The 21,708-nt window shown below is 30.8% G+C and overlaps 1 protein-coding gene across 1 annotated transcript; it reads right to left on the reverse strand.

Annotated features, from left to right (window-relative positions):
• Positions 1–7,658: 7,658 nt before the first annotated feature.
• LOC7488094 (uncharacterized) lies at positions 7,659–10,470 on the reverse strand. Its single transcript, XM_002323351.4, has 9 exons — positions 10,341–10,470; positions 10,131–10,250; positions 9,961–10,028; positions 9,217–9,325; positions 9,059–9,127; positions 8,852–8,909; positions 8,198–8,433; positions 8,030–8,081; positions 7,659–7,925 (listed from the first exon to the last, which is right to left on the reverse strand). Exons 1-9 carry the CDS (start codon positions 10,341–10,343, stop codon positions 7,858–7,860), a joined length of 783 nt encoding a protein of 260 aa, XP_002323387.2. The 5' UTR covers positions 10,344–10,470; the 3' UTR covers positions 7,659–7,857.
• Positions 10,471–21,708: the final 11,238 nt, after the last annotated feature.

Genomic DNA, 21,708 nt, shown 5'->3' on the forward strand with positions numbered 1-21,708 from the left:
TAAAGGTTCTCAACGGCTAAGAGTTGGGGATGTTTTTAATTTGGTAAGAATACATTTCAGTCTCACAATTAAATATATTATTTCAATTAAACTCAGGTTATTTAAACCAATTCTTTACTGTAATTGAATGTAATTATAGTGTATAATTTGAATTTAATTAATAAATAAGTTGAATTTATATATTTAGAAGAGATGAAATTCAATTTATTTTATTTCATATATTATTCTCCTCACCTCATCTTATTTCTTTAAAAATCTCGATAATTAACATAATATTTAATAAAAAGAAAAACAACAATGTCTTGGAGTGTAAAATGTTGTTCAAACATATTTTATTATTTTAAAAAATCTTACTAATACATTGAGAGAAAAATGCAATTTGCAAACAAATGGAATTATACCTATTTAATGTTTTTTTATCATCAAACAAAATAAATCAATATTTTTTTGGTGTATATATTTTATTTTTGCCACTTATAATAAGGATTTGATTTAATGTAATTTTGGAACTAATGTTGGCATGTGTAGAAAGAAACATATAATTAATTATTTTTGTTAATTGGCTTTGACGAGTATGTATAAATGTGAGGAGAACAAAAGGAGGGTAAATTATATATATATATATATATATATTTCCTAATGAAAGGGTAAAAATTGTTCGATTTTGGAAGACGGATACTCAAACGAAAACATTAGACACAGCTGGGATACTGATTTGTAATTGTCCTTTTTTATTTTCTATAAGGTTCTGGAAGTGAAACACGTGGTTGGACATGTAGGATCTCAGAGGGAGGGGAGATTTCGGCGGGTGATGACGTGGGCTCGTCACATGGGATAGTGAGGTGGCAGGAAGAGATTGGGCAGGGTAGATTCTTTCGCGAATTATCTGTTAGCTCATACGAATATTCTGGCTTAAAGGATATGCTGCCAAGGAGTGTGCATGGTGAGGGTGCATGGAAGGTTGATGGATTTCCACCGTTCAAATTAGCTTCATTTCCATTATATATAGTTTGCATTATATACGGTTGCTTTAATAGTTAAACCTGAGTGGGAGCTCGACTCAGTTCCACGCTGGGATTAAGAAGGTGTTTGAAATTTTTAAAATGTTTTTTATTTAAAATAATATTTTTTATTTTTTTAATTTTATTTTTGATATTATTACATCAACATAAACTAAAAATATTAAAAATTATTAATTTAAAACAAAAAAAATTATTTTTTTAAATCGCTTTTAAAACACAAAAATAAACAGGTCCTAAGGATTAAGCAAGTATATTCAAGCTAATTTAAAATAAAATTAAAAAAATAAGATAATATTAATTTTTTAAAAAAAATTCAATCTATATTTTTTATTGGATCCTATTGGGTCAGCTTTTTAAAAAAAAAAAACTAAATCTTAATAACTTTGGTTATAGGGTGATTTTAGTATTTGTGTTTAATTTTAGAATTAATCACTAACATATTAAAAAAAAAAAAAAAAACAATGTTCCTGGATGCTTAGCTTAGAGTCTTCGAAGGCAAAAGATGTTCGATTGTCGGCCAGCCAAATGCATTTCCAAAGAGGTTTTTCTAGGGTTCCAATCACATCTTGAAAGTGTAGAGGCTACGATAAAGACAAAATTGAAGACTGGCGAGCCCTTAATCAAGTTTGTTCGAGTTGACACAGACATGAGTGGCTTGCAATATCCCATTTGTGTTTGTGGGCTAAATTAAAACTCGATCCCATCATTCTTTTGTTCCTTCTGTTCTTCGCCGCCCATGTCAAGAATCAAGATCCTGGATGCTTCAGGATTCTACTGTTAGATCAAGATCACTACAGACATTTTGATTTTGTTCAAAGAGAGGTCACCTCCTAGCCGAGTAGCGATCGAGCCAATGGAATTCTACCCAAAAAGGTGTTGTTTACTGGCCCTCCATCCATGCATAGTTATTTCTCTGTTGTTTTAGTGCTACTAGTACTTAGTATTTTTTCTTAGTGATTTTTTCTAAGTCATTCTCTTAATGATGAGTTTATATGAAAGAAAAAAATCATTTAACTTTAAAGTTTAAGTTATAAGTAATATTTTAAAAATAGTTTTATATTACTATTTAACGTAGCGTTTCAAGTGAAAGCTTTTACACTTAAAACTTCAGAAGCCTGCGATTATTTTAGTGTTTAATTTTATTGATTTATTTAATTAGAATAAGAGTAGAGAGATTCAAATCCATTATCGTTTTATCATCAATACTCTAATATCATATAAAAAAACAAATTTATTAGGCAAGTTAATCATGAATATCATGTTATGATATTTTGTAATCCTAAAAATCAAACAAATCATACTAGAATATCTCACAATCATAATATTGAAGATCATGCTAGAATATCCCACAATCCTAAAGATCATAAAGATAATGTTAAATTCAAACTCCATGTAATTGTTATATACATACTATGGAGTTTGAATTTAACAAGGATTATGGGATATGTATATATGTATGGATGTATCAATACAATATTATTAAGTTTTACTCGAACCAACTCATCCATTTCTTAGTTTTAACTTAGTATTAGAGCTACACGGTATACACAATGATAATCCATGGCCAATTTTTTTTCCTTTAAATAATATTTCTGCATTTACTCCATCAAATATTAAAATTGGATTACATAATTCACCCTAATATTGAAGAGTCGTGATCTTTTAGGAATAGTTAATGGAACTTAGAATGTCCTCCCCAATATCTATTTTCTTATGATGATAATTTAACATCAGTAATAAATCCTGCATTTCTAGCTAGAATGACAGAAAAATGATCAATTTGTACTAATATGATTAAATATTACTCTATCCGATAATGTTCTATCTAGTATTTATGGCTTAAACACTGTAGAGCTCACCTTGCCGACAGGTTTGCTCCTCATTTCATACACCTTGGAAGTGTAATAATTCTTTTATCACTACACTAAGTTTTTCTACTACAAATTAATCCATCATGTTTAAAGGCTCTCAAACCGAGTTGCTGAATTTTAAACATCCTCTCCAAGCACAATAAATGACTTAATCAAAGATGCTCTATTTTGTATTCCTTACCAACAAATCAAAGGCTCACTTTAAGAAAAATAAATTTCCACCACATGAACATCTATATAAGCCTCAATATGCTTCTCACACTCCACAACATAATGTTGCTCATAATAATTCTTCTACTACTAAACCTTTTACAGTAAGGACCTAGCTTATTTGCACTTCATCATTTTTTTCTCCAACAACTCCAGCTTAACAAGTAAAAAATAAAACTAAAAATCATTGCCCTCATATCTCAATTCACAATTCTTGTTGGAGTCTGAACCCTTATCCCTGTGTTGGCATGCATATCTAGGTCATCCTTCCACATCTAAACTTCAGAAGCTTTTATGATTTTATTGTTTACTTCAAGTGTTAGGTTTCTTAAATGTCCATGGTCTTTATAAGTCATGTCAAGTTTTTAAAAGTAGGAAACTTCCTTTCTCTAACTCAAGTATAATGTCAAGTTCTCCATTTGCTTGATATCTCTTTTTGAGTCATTGGTAGTTGTAAATTATGTTATTTTTATAGATAATTTTTCTATATTTACTTGGCTATATCATCTTTGTCATAGATATGAAGTTCTCTTTGTTTTCATAAAATGTAGATGCTTAATTGAAAACCTTTTCTCTGGTAAAATACAAAAGTTTCAAAGTGATAATGAAAGAGAATATATTTTTTCAATTTTCAAAAACTTTTTGAAAAATAAGGTATTTTATATGAGTGTTTGAAAGTGTGGTAGCAGTTGTTTTTCAAAGTGCTTTTTGCTCGGAAATGAATCAATATATAAAAAAATTATTTTAAAAAATTATTTTTTACACTAGCACATCAAAACAATCCGAAAACATTAAAAAAAATAATTTTCAAAATTTAATGAAAAGCAGGTAGAATTGCTCAGCCAAACACACCCAAACTTACATATCCATATACTTCATAACAAAATGGAATTTCATAAAGAAATCATTGATATATAATTGAAACAACTCTCACATTGTTGGTTCAATTACACTTTTCTTCTAAATATTATGTTGATGTTTATCTTACCTTAGTTAATCTCATAAATAGAATGTCTTCTCCAGTTCTGAATAATAAGTTTCATTTTATTAAATTATTTAAACATTCATCTTATTACATAATTCTTAAGATTTTTTAATGTGTTTATTCTCCTCTAATTAGATCATATATTGCTCATAAGCTCTCATTTGACAACAAACTTTATGTTTTTTTAGGATATACTTATAACCAAAAGGATTAGGAAACAAGCCCGGACTACAATGGTGGCAGCTAAAAACTTAATGATGAGTTTATATGAAAGAAAAAAAATCAGTTAACCTAAAAATTTAAGTTATTAGGTAATATTTTAAAAATAATTTTATATTATTATATAACATAACATAAAGTAAAAGTTTTAAAACTTGAACCTTCACAAACCCGCTATATATTATCTTAGTGTTTAATTTTATATAGATTCAAACATGTAACTGTTTTATCATCAAGATTTTAATACCGTATTAAATAATCAGTTTATTAGACAAGCTAATCATGAAGATCATGTTAGGATATCTCACACTCACAATATGGAAGATGATGCTAGAATATCCCTTAATCCTAAAGATCATAAAGATAATGTTAAATTCAAACTCCATGTATTTGTTATAGATACATACGCACAATATTGAAGATTATGTTAGGATATCTCATAATTCTTGTTAAATTCAAACTCCATGTAGTTGTTACATGTATATGTATATATGTATGTAACAATATAATATTGTTGAGTTTTACTCAAACCAGCTCATTCATGTCCAGTTCTGAATAATGAGTCTCATTTCTTCAAATTACTTGAACATCCATCTTATTATATAATTCTTAAGATTTCTGGATGTGTTTATTCTTTTCGAATTAGACCATATGTTGCTCTTAAGCTCTCATTGCACAGCAAACTTTATATTTTTTTAGGATATAGTTCTAACCAAAAAGGTTATATATGTATTGACTTTCTTAACAATAGAGTCTATATATCTCGACATGTTATGTTTGATGAAACCAAGTATATTATAGAAAAAGCATATTACCAATCTAGTCCAACAAAAGTAGTTCCTTTAACTGCAACATCACCACTTCTTTAAGGTCTCTTCTCTTATACCATATATATCACCTCACTCGCACACATGATGGTAGTTTCACCTTCGTATCATTTTTTGTTTGGTTTTTATCCAAAAAAAAAGTAATCAAACCAGTTTTTTTAAAAAAAAAACCAAAATCGGTTCAAACCGACCAGTTTTAGTTTGGTTCGGTTATTTTAGGAAAAACACTGGGTCAAACGGTTTGGCTCGGTTTTTCCTAGTTTGGCTCGGTTTTTTCCAGTTTGACTCAGTTTTTTCCGGTTTTTTTTTTCGATTTGGGTTCGGTTCGGTTTTTTCAATTTCATGCTTATAAAACTGAAACCGAACCGAACCGGTCTTTTTTTTTAAATTCTAATCGGGTTTTTTTCACGGTTTGGTTTTTTCAGTTATTTTTTTTTCGATTTTCTTAATTTAATTGGTTTTTCGGTATTTTTACTCACCCATATTCATACTTGAATCACACTCACAACACTCACTACTTCTTTAGCTCCTCAACCTACTAACTCATACCTTTCTTTTATCCTTTATAAACAAGAATCTTCTACCTATATGCTAGATATACATGCATCCACCTTCTAAGGACTATAAGTGCTTGAATTATGTACTCTAAGGTCTATCAATTTTGCTATGGCCTTCAACAAACACCATGTGCTTGTTTATAAACTATTACAAGCTCTTCTAGAACTCGAACGTTATTGGTTCAGATATTATTCACTCCTTATTTTATTTGTATAAATTAACAATCTCTTTGCATATATGTTGTTGTAAGAAATAACATGAGTGTCATCGTTGGATTAATCCACGAACTTGGTAAGGGTTTTGCAGTTAAATATCTAGGCAGTCTCTTCTATTTCTTGAGTATTTAGGCTTCACGCAATGTTCACGACCTTTCTCTCCGTAAGAGAATATATATTAGTGACCTCCTTCATTGCACTTATGTGCTCATTATTTATTAAAATGATTAATATTATATATTTTAAAGAAATTGCAATCTTTTTTTTTTTTAGTTTTTTTTAGTTTAACATGGGTGTCCGGGCCAGCTTGTGCGCACCTCGACTAATCCCACGGGCCCTGAAGTTAACGACCATGTAAGCCTCCAGTGACCATCATATGAGCAACCACAGGGCTCGAACCTGAGACCACAGAGAGAGCAAACCTCTTGGTCCCAAACTCTTACCACTGGACCACCACCTAGATAGTTAAATTGCAATCTTTAATCTATCCTTTAATTGCTTTCAATATGTAGGGTCATTGTTGAATCTTCTTTAAAGTCATATATTCTGATCCAAACTAAAGAAAACATTCTCAAACGAGATACTCAAACCTAATTTAATTTATTAAAAAATAACCACGAAGAAAAAATAATTTTTGCACAATATAACAATTCCTTCTGCTTTCAATTTATTTTTTTAATAGATCTTGTGTCGATTGAGTTTTTCAAAGGAAAGTATTTTCGTTAATTTGTATAAAAATATATAATGTATCGTTGTCCATCGAGCAGAATACCTTTTTGAGAATGGCTTTGGTTGTCATAATGTATTCGAGAACAACAGTGAAGACTTCGCTATTTATTGCATAACTGCGATTCTTGTTGTGGATCAAGGAACGATGGGACAGACCAAGCCGTCTCCATCGAAGGGGGGGCTCTTGCAGTCAAAGCGTCTTGTGACCACCAATATTTATGAGATGGCAGCTGCAGCAGCCGTTGGGGTTTATTGTGCTAGCAGGAATGCTGCCTACAAGGTGCCAGTAGAAGATTTGACAAGGAGGCTTGCAGGTGGCAACAGCCCTGCTCCAGGTGAATGAACCCCGAATTACAGCAACACCAATCCAGGCGACTCAATTGCTTGCCTCCCAGCAAGCATTTAAATTTTATTTCTTGATCTGGTCAATAAATGGTTTCGGGCTAGGAATCCCTCTACATGATGTACCGTCTTCTAAGCTTGAAAACACTTCATCATTGTCCATTTTTTTCAATTTTATACTGATTTGGAAGCGTCTCTATAAGCATTTAAAATTTGTAACAAGCTAAGCTGGTGATGAACAAAAATATTGACCCATCGATTAAAGGATGAGAAATCTTAAAATGAAGGGCAATGGATGTGATTTTCTAGTGACCACCACCCAAGGTCAAGGGGAAGATTGATTCCTACAGGACGGGTCCTAGATGCAGAAAACAATAGAGATTATACGCTCGCTCGAAATTCTTTGTAGGTACGGGCTCCCTCTCATACTGTCCGAGTGATGTGATAGCACTGGAAAATGTTCATTGATGAGCAACGAGGGTTTAAACAGTTTGATAGACCTGTGGCCATGTTTTACGAGCCCCAAATGCTCAATAGAGATGCATGATATGCTTGCTTCTCACTGCTCCCTTTCTGCAGAGATGACTAATCTGTTTCACGTTCAAAAAACAATGGCCTTGCTTACTAGCAAACCCAACCAGAAAAGCAATCAAAATATAATAAACCACCAAGAAGAAGGGTAATACTCAGTAATCTGATGCAAAATTGGAATACCACGGGGGGTATGAATTCCATGTTACAAAGAACGCTTAAATCAACACGAAAGGACAAAATGGGGGATCAACTACACAAAATATGAAACAATGCGTTTGGGTGTCAGGAAAACATAAGTTAGAAGTTTCCTTCAAAGACAGTTCCTTCTATTTTATTATTGATCTCCTAAACAAGTAGAACTGCATTTATACATCCGTCATTCTCTGGGTTATTTGTTACTTGAGCATATTTCCCTGCATCAACCCCATAGAAAACCAAATTAGCAAAGCAATTGAAAGATGCTATTATAGTTGAAACAATATCGGCAGTGAAACCAAGTTTGGCCGGCCAGACTTACCCCAAACAACTTTACCAGCTGGTGTGACAAGACCTAACTCACTGACATTCACCTGAAATTTGAAATGATGAGAAATAAGTGATCAGGCAACGCCACGCAAGAAATATAACTATATATCAGACTCACGGAGATAAATTGGTATTTCAGAGAGAGGGAAGAGGTATTTACCTCAATGATAGTTCCCTTAGTGATCACACCGAGAGATGTGTATGTAGGACCATTAGGGTTTTTCTTTACTCCAATGATCTCAAGGTTGAAGGTGCACTTGAGCTCAGGGTGTGTCACATGAGCTTTGGTGAATCGCAACCCTGTAGGGCGAATAAAACGCTCATACTTGGGAGGTTTTCTTGTAAAACCTGGTCCTACAAATGTGGCCTTAGTAACCATTCTCTTCCACTGCTTGGCTGCAAAAGAAAGCCAAAAACATTACGGTCATTTCTAGGCTAACATCTCTCGGATGTTTTAACATAATAAAAAACCTCAAATGCACATGAAAATATTTATTTTTGTATATGCTCATAAACACAAGCCTCATGGATGGGTAAAAAAAGGAGTACAATGTGGGGTACAAAGTCAGGATTTCTATACTTATTCTTTTTAATCGATGAGCTAATAGTTATCATCCCAGTTTCCTAACTGACCACACCCTGAATTGTATGTTACCTTAATTCAGGTATCAAATTATTTTTATCAACAAGCCAACGGTGTTCAACCCACATTCCTAACTGACCATAAGCTGAATTGAATGTGATCCAAATTCAGGAGTATATGCGATTTAAGAGGTGCTTCATGATGAACAGAGAAAATTGGAAAAGTGCTTACTCTTCCGTTTTCCAGATCTAATAACTTTAAACATCTCATCCTCTGCAACAGGCCTCACCTAAAGAAAGAAAAGGACTTCCAAGTGAGACACTAATAATCATTCAAAGTGTTGAGCAATCAGCATATTCAAGCAATAGCTCATAATGGAGAATAAGTCAGAGAGGCACATGATGGAGATGCTAAAGGAAAACTCGAACTCCATCTTACCTTAGGTAGAGGGACCTCCCATTTTCCAGCCTTCTCTTTCCTCTTTTGCTTTATACTGTTGCTAAGAATCTGCATATAGCACCATGTCACATATTTTATTTCCAAACATGTATGAATAAGGGAGACGATTTATAGTCATATCAGCCAAAAAGCATTACCTTTGCTCGTGTAGTGTTTTCACGATCCAACAGATAGGCAGGAATAGCTCCATCGTGAACATCATCATCCACCTTGCGCCTAGATGTTGACTCCTCATGCATAGCCAATCTGTTGACATGATACAGAATTATCCACATGCATAACTGGCAATAACTGCTTGCTTCATGAAGAGAATATGTAAAAGCAACTAGACAATGTTGACATCCCAATGCTGCATAACCACAAGCTAACATATGCAAAACCCAATTTTACAAGAAAATATAATTGTGAGGATGCATCTCTTTTGCATGTATTCCGACCAAAACTTACACAAATTTTTTAACAGCAAAAGAAAGGCTAACGAGAGAGAAGTACTCTGAAACATAAAGCCAACAACTTTAAAACCGATTCTTAGCTTATAAATCAAATTCCCTAGCTAAAGCCAGTAGATAACCACCGCATTTACTTCTCACCTTTGGCACCACCAAGTAATCATACACAGACATAATCTCTGTAAATCCTAACCAGCTACGCAAAACTGCTACACAACCATACGATGAGAAATGAAACACGACTTAAGACATTAAAATTGATTTCTCCAATTCGCGGAAAAAAATAAATTTCAATACTAAAAGAAGAGCACATCATCATCAATAAGCTGCCACTAACCTTCATGTCTAAGAACATAATAGAAACATACTAGTTTCGTCTAATCAAAACTTAATTACCAACAATTTGATCAGTATGATTAAGAAAAGACTAACGTTTTCTTCATGAGAGCCTTCTCAGCATAATTTTTCTTGGCGATCATCTTTCCCTTAATACCCAAAGCCTGTTCCCATCCAACCACAAAAATAACAAAAACAGTCACATTAAAATCAAACATGAAACAGCAAATTCAAGAAAGAAAAAAGGTATAAAAGACAAAGAAGACCTTCTGGGCTCTCTCAGAGTGTTTGTGGACTTCACGCGCCTCCTTCTTGCGCTTACGCTCGAAATGATCGAGGCGGTATCCATGCCTCTTCCTGTGCAGCTCTATGTAATCTCCTTGCGGCTACACAAATCAAATCAAGTCAAGTCAAATCAAATCAAACTAAAGTATTCTTGATCAGTCACAGAAGAGAAGAGCTTATCAGAGGTAAACCATGGTGCCTTCACTTCGAGTTTACAAAGAGTGTTTTCCTTTTTCCCCTTTTTTTTTTGTGCGTGTGAGTGTGAGGAAGGAGGGGAGAGAAACCCTAATTTGGGGTTTTGAAAGTGTGGATCCGTGCAAGGTAGCTAGCTGACAATGTATTGGGTCGGTGCAATATTTGGGCTAAACCGAATGGAGTCTGGTTGGGCTGAGTTGGGCTTTTATATTTATATATATATATATATAGGTAGTTTTGGACTTAGTGGGCTACCAATTGGGTCAAAAAATATCGTTCCTACCAGGGGCCTTTTGAGGGTAGCAGCCTCATATTATCAGGGACCTCTCTTCTTTCGACCAGAGCTTTTTAGCAACCCCTGGAATTTTTAGTACATGTTTTGGAAATATGGGTAAACCATATTCTTTTAAATTTTAAATTATTTTTATTTAAAATTAAATTTTTTATATTTTTTGATTTTTTGATGTGCTAATATCAAAAATAATTTTTTAAAAATAAAAAATATTATTTTAATGCATTTCTAAGAAAAAACACTATGAACCGCAATTAGTATCACAATCTCAAAATAATCTTTAATCTAGACTTTAAACGGGATGTATCAAATTTAAATCAGGATGTATCACATTTAAACTCTAATATACCCCTTTGCTAATTAATTTTGGTGGAATTGTTTGTCACCTGAGGAACATAGGAGTGATTTCGATACAAATTGATGAAAATATTTTTTTAAGTCAATAAAATACAAACAAAAAGATATGAAAAAAACTATATGTTGGTGTGAGGATTCGAGCATGGGTAAATTTAATTACATGTGAAAACTATAATGTATAGTGTGCATGAAAATTGAAAACTATATATATTGTAATGATTTAGATAGTGATCATATATAGAATTTGATTGGTCTATTGTATGAACCAATTTTTATTTGATACCTTGTAAGCATTCTTATTTCTTTATACTTTTCTCTGTGGCAAAAAAATAAAATAAGATTTAAAACAATATAAAAGTATTTATATGATGTTTTATTAAGAGTGAAGATCCTCTTAATTTTATAGTTTTTAATTCTAATAAAAATATAATTAAACATATAAGATTCCAAAATGTTATATTATCACTAATTATTATTTATTTCGATTAAATTGAAGTAAATTTATATAAAAAAATTAATTAAAATTAATAGAATAATTAATAAGAAATAGTGACAAAACGATGAAATGAATTATCATGTGGCATTAATTAGTTTACAAGTTTTGCCAAATTTATTAGAAAATATTTTTTTTATTAACATGGGTATCCCGGTCAGCTTGTGCGCACCTCGATTAATCCCACGTGTCCTGAAGTTAACAACCATGTAAATCTCCAGTGATCCTGAGATTTGTGGGACTCGAACTAGTAACCTTTAAAAAATAAATTTAAAATCTAACACGTTAAGTTACACTTTTTGGAATTAAAAATAACTTTATTGGTGTGTTAGAACAACACTAGCTAGGATTAATGCCCATCCAAATCCTTATAATGATTGCATCATCTATGAATATGTTGATTTTAAACCTGTCATGATCGATTTGTGGGCTATTCCATGAATTTGACAAAATAAAAATTAAATTATTATCAATTAATTCTACATGTATAAGATGTAGCAAATTAGAACCAAATTACAAATGAATGAAATCATAGAAAAGAGATTCAATATAAGTGAATTATATAACCAAACCAAACTATCTGAACATATTTTTTATATGATATGTAAAACTCTTAAGACATAATAGGCATATCCTTAATTAAATATGCCAACACTATATAGAAAGAAACTTTTTATCAACTAATATTAAATCTACAAAAAAAAAAATACACCAAATTTAAACCTAAAGTACCCTAAAATTAACATGTGCAAAATTTTATTGAATTATGTAACCAAATCTATTACATGAACATAATTTTGATAAATTTTGTAATGAACTTATAGTGGGCTAACATAATCATTTTAATTCATGTAAATTTTTTAAAAACAATTCATCAAATAAATCCTAAAGAAAATCCTTTTAAAATTTAAATTCAAAGTGACAAATGACTAATGTTACGAGAAAATGTGGGAATTCTAAATAAACTTAGAAATCAAATCAAATTAACTGAGATTTTGTTGAGAGATTCCATAAAGAACTCAAAGAATAAGATGCTAAATTTTTTTGAAATCTAGACAAAGCATTTTAGTCCAATAAAATTGACTAAATAGTAATCAAGTTTTCAAACAAAATATATAATACATATCTTCTTAGTGAGTTATTAATTCAACAACGACAACTATATATTCTAAAGATAATTCAAATTTGAATCCAAAATACCAAAAGATTAAAGTTACAAAAAGAATTGTAACACTTAAGTAAGTTATATAGCAAAACCTGACTATTTGGACATAGTTCGTGAGAGATTTCATAATAAATCATATTTTTTAGAGTTAAATGGTCAACCTAAATTATTTTACTTTAATTAATTTTACTAAAAAATCAAATTATTGCTAATTAAGTTTAAAAAAGAAAACTAGATGCATGTAAAGATTGAAATTATACTATACTTTTTAAACACGTGGGAAAAACACTATAGTGGTATTGTGTACATAGAATGTTTATACCGTGAATCACACTGTAGATGTTTATAGGAATATGGGAGACGTTGTCTTTACCATTTTTATTTCAAAAGCTGTTAGGGCGTGTTGGATCAAGGCATGACCACCTTATTCAAGTCTTATAGGTCTGACATGGCCGTCAAACCCAAAACTCTTGGGTTAGGCGTCAATACCAAACCTAAGAGCCGCTAGTCCTAAGGCTTTTTGGGTCTTTTGGGTTTGGCCGGCATGTCACACCCAATACCTTGGATCTGGCACGGTTACCATCATAATTATCAGACATGGCCCGACGAGTCAACTCAAGACCTAGGGCCTTAGCCGAGTCTATTTCATTCATAATATGAGCCTGTAATTAGCCTGTAGTAAACCGATCGACCCGCCAAGTCAACCCAGAACTCAGTGACCTGGCAAAACCCAGAATAGACCTTTTTTTTTTCAAATGTATTTTTCCTCCTACCCAGAGACTCTTTTTTTTCATATTTTCAATTAGTTACTAACTCATTTCAAAGTTCACTATATAAATACTAGAATAATGTTTTACTTTTTCAAAGTGAGATTTGAAGCCCTTTAGTATATATAATTATGTTCAAAAGAAAAAAATTATGTTTTTTCAATGTGGGATAATAAACCTTTTTAGTTTAAATATTTTAACTTATAAGAATAAGATAGTATATTTTTAATGTGGTATAAAAATCCTTTTGAAATAATCTTTTAAACTTAATTACTTACAACATGTATAGTCTATATCCACATAGATTGTTTCTTATTTTTTTTCATATAAAATATTAAAACCTCAAATATTTTTATTTTATTTTTCTGGGTGACCTAGGGCCTTGGCCGGGTCTGTTTCATTCAAAATCTGAGCCTACAGTTGGCCTAGAGTAAACTGGTGACCGGGCAAAACCCAATAGAGACTCGTTATTTTTTTCAAATGTGTTTTTTCTTCTACCTAGAGATCTCTCTTTTTTTATATTTTTCATTTAGTTGTTAACTCGTTTGAAAGTTCACTATATAAATACTAGAATAATGTTTTATTTTTTTCAATGTGAGATTTGCAGCACTTTAGTATATATACTCTATGTTCACAAGAAAATAATTATGTTTTTTTAATGTGGGATAATAAACCTTTTTGGTTTAAATACTTCAATTTAAAAGAATAAGATAATATTTTTCTAATGTGGGATAAAAAAACCTTTTGAAATAATCTTTTAAAGTTAATTATTTACAACATGTATAGCTTATATTCACATGAATTGTTTCTTAATTTTTTCATATAAAATATTAAAACCTAAAATATTTTATTTTTTAATTTTTTCGGGTGACATGAGACCTTGGCCGGGCATGTTTCATTCAAAATCTGGGCCTATAGTTGGCCCGGAGTAAATCGGTTGACCCACTAAGTCAACCCGAAACTCGGGTGACTCGGAAAAACCCGATAGAGACCTTTTTTTTCAAATGTGTTTTTTCTCATACCTAGAGACTCTTTTTTTTTTATATATTTTTCAATTAGTTGTTAACTCTTTTGAAAGTTCACTATATAAATACAAGAAAAATGTTTTATTTTTTCAATGTGGGATTCGAAGCCCTTTAGTATATATACTCTATGTTCACAAGAAAATAGTTATGTTTTTTTAATGTGGGATAAAAAAAATCTTTTGGTTTAAATACTTCAACTTAGAAGAATAAGATAGTATCTTACTAATGTGGAATAAAAAAACCTTTTGAAATAATCTTTTAAACTTAATTATTTACAACATGTATAGCCTATATCCATATGAATTGTTTTTTTAATTTTTTTATATAAAATATTAAAACCTCAAATTTTTCCGAGTTGACTTGAGTCAACTCGTGTAACTTGTGACCAGGCAAAACATGATAGAGACCTCTCTTTTTAAAATGTATTTTTTCCTACTCAAAAATCCCTTTTTTTCATATTTTTTATTTAATTACTAACTTATTTCAAAGTTAACTATATAAATTATCTCAAATTGCTGCTAGAAATAGTTGTCTCGGTGTCTCTCTTTCTTCCCACCATCTTCTCTCTCTCTTCCTATATTATTGGAGTCGTGGACTGAAATGAAGCAAAAAAAGAAATATGAGGATTGAAGTATTAAAAATATTTAGAATGTTTAAAGCATCGTTACAATGAGATTATCGGTTCATCAAGAAACTAATTTGTAATTTTCTTTTAACTTTAATGGCTAGGATCGAAGGAGCCTCATCGTTAGCTTCGAGAATGATAAAGTCATTGCTTTGGGGTTGGATCCGAAGGCACTCAAGTCGGCGGCGGCATAAAATTTATGAACTTTGTAATTCTAGTCAAATTCTTTTGGTAGTTTCGAATGTCTCTATTTGTTTATTATTCGTAAAAAAAAGATTCGTTGCAAGCTTCTTCCTTTTCCTTTATCATCCATTAATTACAAACATCTTTGAAATTCCATAGCAATCCATTTTGATTTACTATAAACTCTCCAATAATTTTCCCTCCGAAAGTTTTCACACCATCTTTTCCTTTTTATAAATTTACTTTCTGAAGTCTTTTAAAAGACTTTACACAGTAAATATTATAAAAAAAGTTCCTTGAGTAATATAGCAATGTTTAAATTATTTAAAATTATAGAGTATGCACAAGTTTTCCAGAGGAATATGACTTGGACGTTGGAATATATGCTGTAGGTGCAATATGTTATGGTTGAATAGATTGATTTCGATAGTTGTTAGGACTTTTGCATGTTTTCTGAAAAAAAAAAGAATTCAAATTAATTTATGGTATATAAGTATTATTAGAACATGGTAATATTTGTGAAAAAGGATATGATTTTGAGAAAAATATGTTTCAAAGAAAAGGGATTTGTCCAATTAAGTGGATTAGTGGCAGGATTTCTACCGTCAAATTAACCTGAATGTGAGCTAATTAAGCAAATTAATCATAGCAACAGCTTAATTAATGTTAATGTTGTAACCACTTAAATCTTTTTTAAATCTTTATGCTAATAGTATCTTTTTTCTTGATGAAGTAACCACTTAAACCACAAATTCCACTGAATCTTATTTTGCTTTGATGGAGTACGTCTACGTAGATTACATATTGAGATACAGCCATGGCTTCTACTCCATGCACTTGAGTTCGTTTGAGTATGGCTATAGTTGCTTTTTAAAATATTTTTTATTTAAAAATATATTAAAATGATGTTTTTTTATTTTTTTAAAATTATTTTTGATATCAGCGCATCAAAATTATCTGAAAACACTAAAAAATATATTAATTTAAAACAAAGAAAAAAAATAAAAAAATTTTAATTTTTTTCAAAAATACTTTTAAAACGTAGGGCCTCCGGACCCAAATTATACTAAATTTTTCAAACAACTAGTTAAAAACATTATCATAAAGCAAAATCATATAAGTAGGTGTTGTGTTTTGTGATTATATAAATATTATTGAATTACTATGAATTCTCATTGTTCCATATATTTGTTTAATCAAAATAAATTTATGAATGTAATTAGTATTATTTAATATAAGCCATGGACCTATCTATTTTTGTAATAAACTAAAATTATATTTGATGTATAATTTATGAATGTTATGTCAAATAAGAATATATAAAAAAAACATTCGGTACCATGACCGGTAGAACTAAATACAACGGCTTAAACCATCTAGGTGGTGGGCCAGTGGTAAGAGCTTGGGACCAAGAGGTTTGCTCCCTCTGTGGTCTCAGGTTCGAGCCCTGTGGTTGCTCATATGATGGCCACTGGAGGCTTACATGGTCGTTAACTTTAGGGTCCGTGGGATTAGTCGAGGTGCGCGCAAGCTAGCCCGGACACCCACGTTAAACTAAAAAAAAAAAAATACAACGGCTTATCATCTCAAATGTATATAAAAATCAACAATGACAAATAAAATTTGTAAAATATTGTACGAGTATAACATAGAAAATTCAATTATATCTAAAAGCAATTACATTGCAGTAGTGGTTAACTTATAAATAACAAGTAGTTTTGATTGTATTAATTAATATGATAAAAAAAATCTCTTCTAACTAAAAAATGCTTGTAGAAATGAAAAATAGAAGAAAGTCATTAATTGCATTTTGTTAGGTAAAAGGAGCTTTGATGTTACTTTGTAGTAGGGGTGTTAAAAAAAATCAATTTATCTGTAATATTTACATTATTTGACTCAACCTAACTCATCAAAATTGAATAATATGGATATTATAGATGATAATGAGTAAAAAAAACCCTAATAAATGGATATCACGGGTTGAGATTTTTAAAACTCGCTCAACCCGACCTAACTCGTATAATCCAATGTAAGTAACTCAAGTTTTTTGTATGAATAATATTTTTCCTTCTCTCTCTCTCTCTCTCTCTCTCTCTCTCTCTCATACTCATAGTCGCCTCTCATTCTTTTAATCTTTTTTCTTTTTTTTCTGTTCTCCACTTTTATAGAAATTATAATTGTTCCTTTTAAAGTTTGATATGATGAAGTGATAATGTATTTTATAATTCAATTTTTTTTAATGTTTGGTAACCAAGAGACCATGAGAAAACAAATGAAAATATTAAAAATCCATATTGAACTTTTATTTTCTTATTCAAACCACAAATTCAAAAGCACTTTATAATCACTTTTTACTAGTCGTCTTTGTATCATATTGCACCTTAATTGTTTGATAAAATGCTTAACTGTGATTTTTGTTTTTGTTATTATATGGAAATAGTGATAGTTTTTATGTTGTCCCTAATATATGCATCTTAACGGTCTTATCTAGTTTCAATAGTTACAACACGATATTTTTTCAGCATCATTAAAGAATAAAAGAATTAATATACCCAACTCATGGATATTTGTAATATCTATAATTGTCCTCTTTTAAATTCGGGTTTAAAAAATAAAAATAAATAAAGTTCTGGATCAAAATTAAAATTTTGAAAATCAAAGAGACTGAAATGAAAGAAATTGAAATGTATAAAGATCATAAATGAACTTTTCACTTTAAATTTAAAGGTGCGATAATGTTTTCCTGTCTTTTACACTTTAGTCCTTTATTTTTCAATCTTGTCATTGTTCAACAAATCAGAGCAAATTAGCAATCAACTTGATCATAAAAAGGACTGAATCGAGGAGAAAAAAGCTTTGATGACCAAAGTGAAAAATAACTCATGGTGGAAATCCACGGTAAATTATGAAAGGATATGGTGAATTGTGAGAGGGAGAACAATGATGTGGGGCTACAATATTTTCCTCACACAATTTAGTGTTTTCTATAATCTCATTGATTAATATAGATAGAAAATATGTGTCGATTAAGGATGGCTTAGAAATACTATTTACCATTGGTATGTATCCCAAATTTATAACTCTTTAACAAGCTTTCATGGTTATCAAAATAAACTTAGCCTATAATGTCATAATATCATACCTCTTCAATATGACATTGATGCTATCGTGAACACTGAATATTTGATCATGGAGTTTTCCATTAAGAAAAAGGTGACTATTATAAAGTAAAACCAAATGACAATGAGGAGATGTACCTTTACTTGTTTAAAAAGATAAAAGATTTGTATAATATCCTAACAAGGAATGAAAAAAAATACATTTTATCTATGTATTATTCAAATTATCCATTTTGCCTGGGTATAAAGGCATTCACCTTTTAGGTTTTGGAAAATCATTTTCCCCTAGTATAACAGCTATATCCTCTCGAGGAAAGGGGTCACTTTGCTCAAGTATAAAGACATTCTCCTCTTATGCAGGCATTCTCCTTATATATAAAAGCTTAATTCCCCTCAAGTACAAGGGGTCACCTTACCTATAAATAAAGGTATTTTCCCTTCAATGTTAGAACTCACCTTGTTCAAGTATAAAGGTTCCTTTCTATGTACAACGAGTCACTTTGCTTGAGTATAAAGGGCTAGCACTTTTAAGGTACTGGGGGCTACCTTGTCCAAGTATAAAGACCTACACAAACTAACCTTCATGACTTGAAAGAGTTTTTAGATGATAAGGTCATAAAAAAAACCCCAAGTATACGTATTGGGATTTCACTAGATACATTCACCATATCATGTGGTGCCTTTGTTATATCTAAGAATGGGATGTTGGGGACTCCCACACTACCCAAGGTATAAGGTGTGCTAAACATACAAATTTTAAGTTTTAAGACATTGAGTTTTTGTTTTTGTAGCTGCATCTGCTTTTCAAACTACTTTTTGCCTGAAAAAACATTAAGTTAACGCTTTTTAGGTGTTTTTTTATGCTTTTGATGTGCTGATGTCAAAAAATAAATAAATAATGGGAAAATATTATTTTTATGCATTTTTTTATTGAAAAGCACCTTGCACTGCATTACTTAACACACACTGAATCTAATCCTATATCCAAACCTAAAAATGTTCAACCTAAAGATCCTCCACATGTTGGGATGTTGGACCCATATTTGGGTAACATAAATAGGGTGTTTGACCTTAAAATAAAAAACAAATCAAAACTAACAACAATAACTTATAGAAGAATATAAATTCATAAAAACTCATACTCGGGAAAATGTTCATTACATAAGGGTAAAACCACACAAGACTAGGGCTATAAAAAAAGTTAAAGAAATAAAAGCATAAATAAGTTAGCCATTTTGAGGGATTTATCTAACTGGGTTCTCTTTCACAATCTTCATCTTATAGTCATTAGCCTTCATCGTCTTTATAACTTTAACAAGCTCCTTCTCTTCTAATAATTGCTCTCCTTGCACCTCTATACCAGACTCTACCTTTGCGTTTCTAGGGCTTTTTTTTAATCTTTATTGGCTCTTTATCCAGGTTTTTTCATTGAGTAATAACGACACCATATCTAAGGAAAATCACCCTTAAATCAAGCATAAAAATAAGGTGGAAGGCTTCAGAAAAGTTCAACACCCCACCCTTAGACATTTTATAGAAGTGAAGATTATTTATCACTATAACCTATTTATCTCTTATGACCTCTTTCAAGGTGCAAGTTCAACATTTTTAGAAACTCTTTCGAGACATTCCCTACAACATGAAGATATAAGGATTTTGTTTGGGCCTTTTTAGTTTTACTCCAGGCCATTTTTATGGTCAACTCCAACTCCTCAATCCTTTTGTGGTATGCCCACAGTTCTTGGTCGGCATTCTATACTAACTTCTTCGCTATTTGAAGCTCTACAACTAACATATTTTTTTATAAAAGGATTTGGGGTTTTATCTAAATTATAAAGACTAATGAGCATGATTCTTCTTCTTCTTTTTTTTAGTCAATAACAACCTAGGAGGAGGCATAAATCCCACTGTATTCTCCTCTGATAGGGGTGTTCTCAATTGGTGTGCTAACACTACCCTCAAAGATGATTGTTGAGGGGATGGGGGAGTCGTCAGACTTGAATTATTAGGAGGGGTGGCAGTTGTCAAAGATACTGGTAGTGGTATTGGATCACATCTTGTATCGGAGGAAACACCACACCCCGACTATTGAGGGGAAAGGGATAGGGATAAGGTCTCATCACTAGATATAGACATCATTTTCTTCTTATTGGACCTTATTGACATCTTAGTTATAGCTTCTCCAAAGTTCATTCGCCCGATCACAATATGAAGGTTTTCTCTTGGTTCAACTTTTTATTCCCATAAATGTTGATGAAGTTTCCATTCTATGTATATAAAAGTGAGCCTTTAACAAACATTTATATACCCATTTTTAACCAAATAAATACAACATTTTGAATTGGAATTATATTTAAACAAAGAAATCTTTTGAAGTTTGGAACTAAATTGATTGCAATTTTTATTATAATATTGTTAGAAAAGTGAGAATTTAAGTTTGAGTTATTCATTTATCTAGTAGGCCTTTAGTAATTCTAATCAATGTAGCACTAATGATAGTTAGAACAATAAAAGATTACAGTTATTCTTTTTATTATTTTTTTGAAAAATGATTAAGCCATTGTCAAGCGATGAAAGTATTGTTGAAATTAGGTGCTATTTACCAAATGCATAATTATTTTATTTATACATGCATTTCTAAAAAAAAATCTAGTCTTTGAATTGAAATTGTATTTAAACAAAAAAAAGCTTTTCAAGTTTGAAACTAAATATACTATTATTTTTATTATAAGATTATTAGAGATATGAAAATTCAAGTTTGAGTCGCTCATTTATTTTTCTAATTCTTCACTAATTTTACAGTGTGTTTGGGAGTGTAATGAATGTTGTTTTTCAAAGTGTTTTTAACTTTAAAATATATTAAAATAATATTTTTTTTATTTTTTTAAATTTATTTTTAATATCAGCACATCAAAACGATTCAAAAACATTAGAAAAAATTAATTTAAAAAAAATTAAAATTTAATAAAAAAACAGATTATACTGCAACCATGAACATTCTCAATGGTAATAGTTAAACCCCAATCATTAAAGATGACTTGAATGATTAAGGCATTGTCAAGCAATAAAAGTTTTACTGAAATTTGGTGAATGCAGAACTTAGATGTTGTTTTTTGTGCATCATTTCATAAAACTTTTTACTCCTACCTAATATTTTTTTTTGGAACATATTAATCCTGCCTAGCTTGTACTATTGACAAAAGAATTTGTCCCTATATGATGCCATGATCATCCATTCTCCTATCATAATTATTGCTACAAGATTCCATATAATGCAGCCATTCTCTAGACCACTCAACTCAGCACTAACAGAATCCGCATTATGATCACTATTAAAT

The sequence above is a fragment of the Populus trichocarpa genome, chromosome 16, assembly GCF_000002775.5.
Source record: "Populus trichocarpa isolate Nisqually-1 chromosome 16, P.trichocarpa_v4.1, whole genome shotgun sequence".
NCBI lineage: Eukaryota > Viridiplantae > Streptophyta > Magnoliopsida > Malpighiales > Salicaceae > Populus > Populus trichocarpa.

What these genes read in the sequence shown, in the direction of transcription:
- LOC7488094 (XM_002323351.4), bottom strand. An exon ending in ACTCTGAGAGAGCCCAGAAG is followed by an intron (nt 10,029 to 10,130) that starts GTCTTCTTTGTC and finishes GGATGGGAACAG; the next exon opens with GCTTTGGGTATTAAGGGAAA. An exon ending in AAGGCTCTCATGAAGAAAAC is followed by an intron (nt 9,326 to 9,960) that starts GTTAGTCTTTTC and finishes TCATGTCAACAG; the next exon opens with ATTGGCTATGCATGAGGAGT.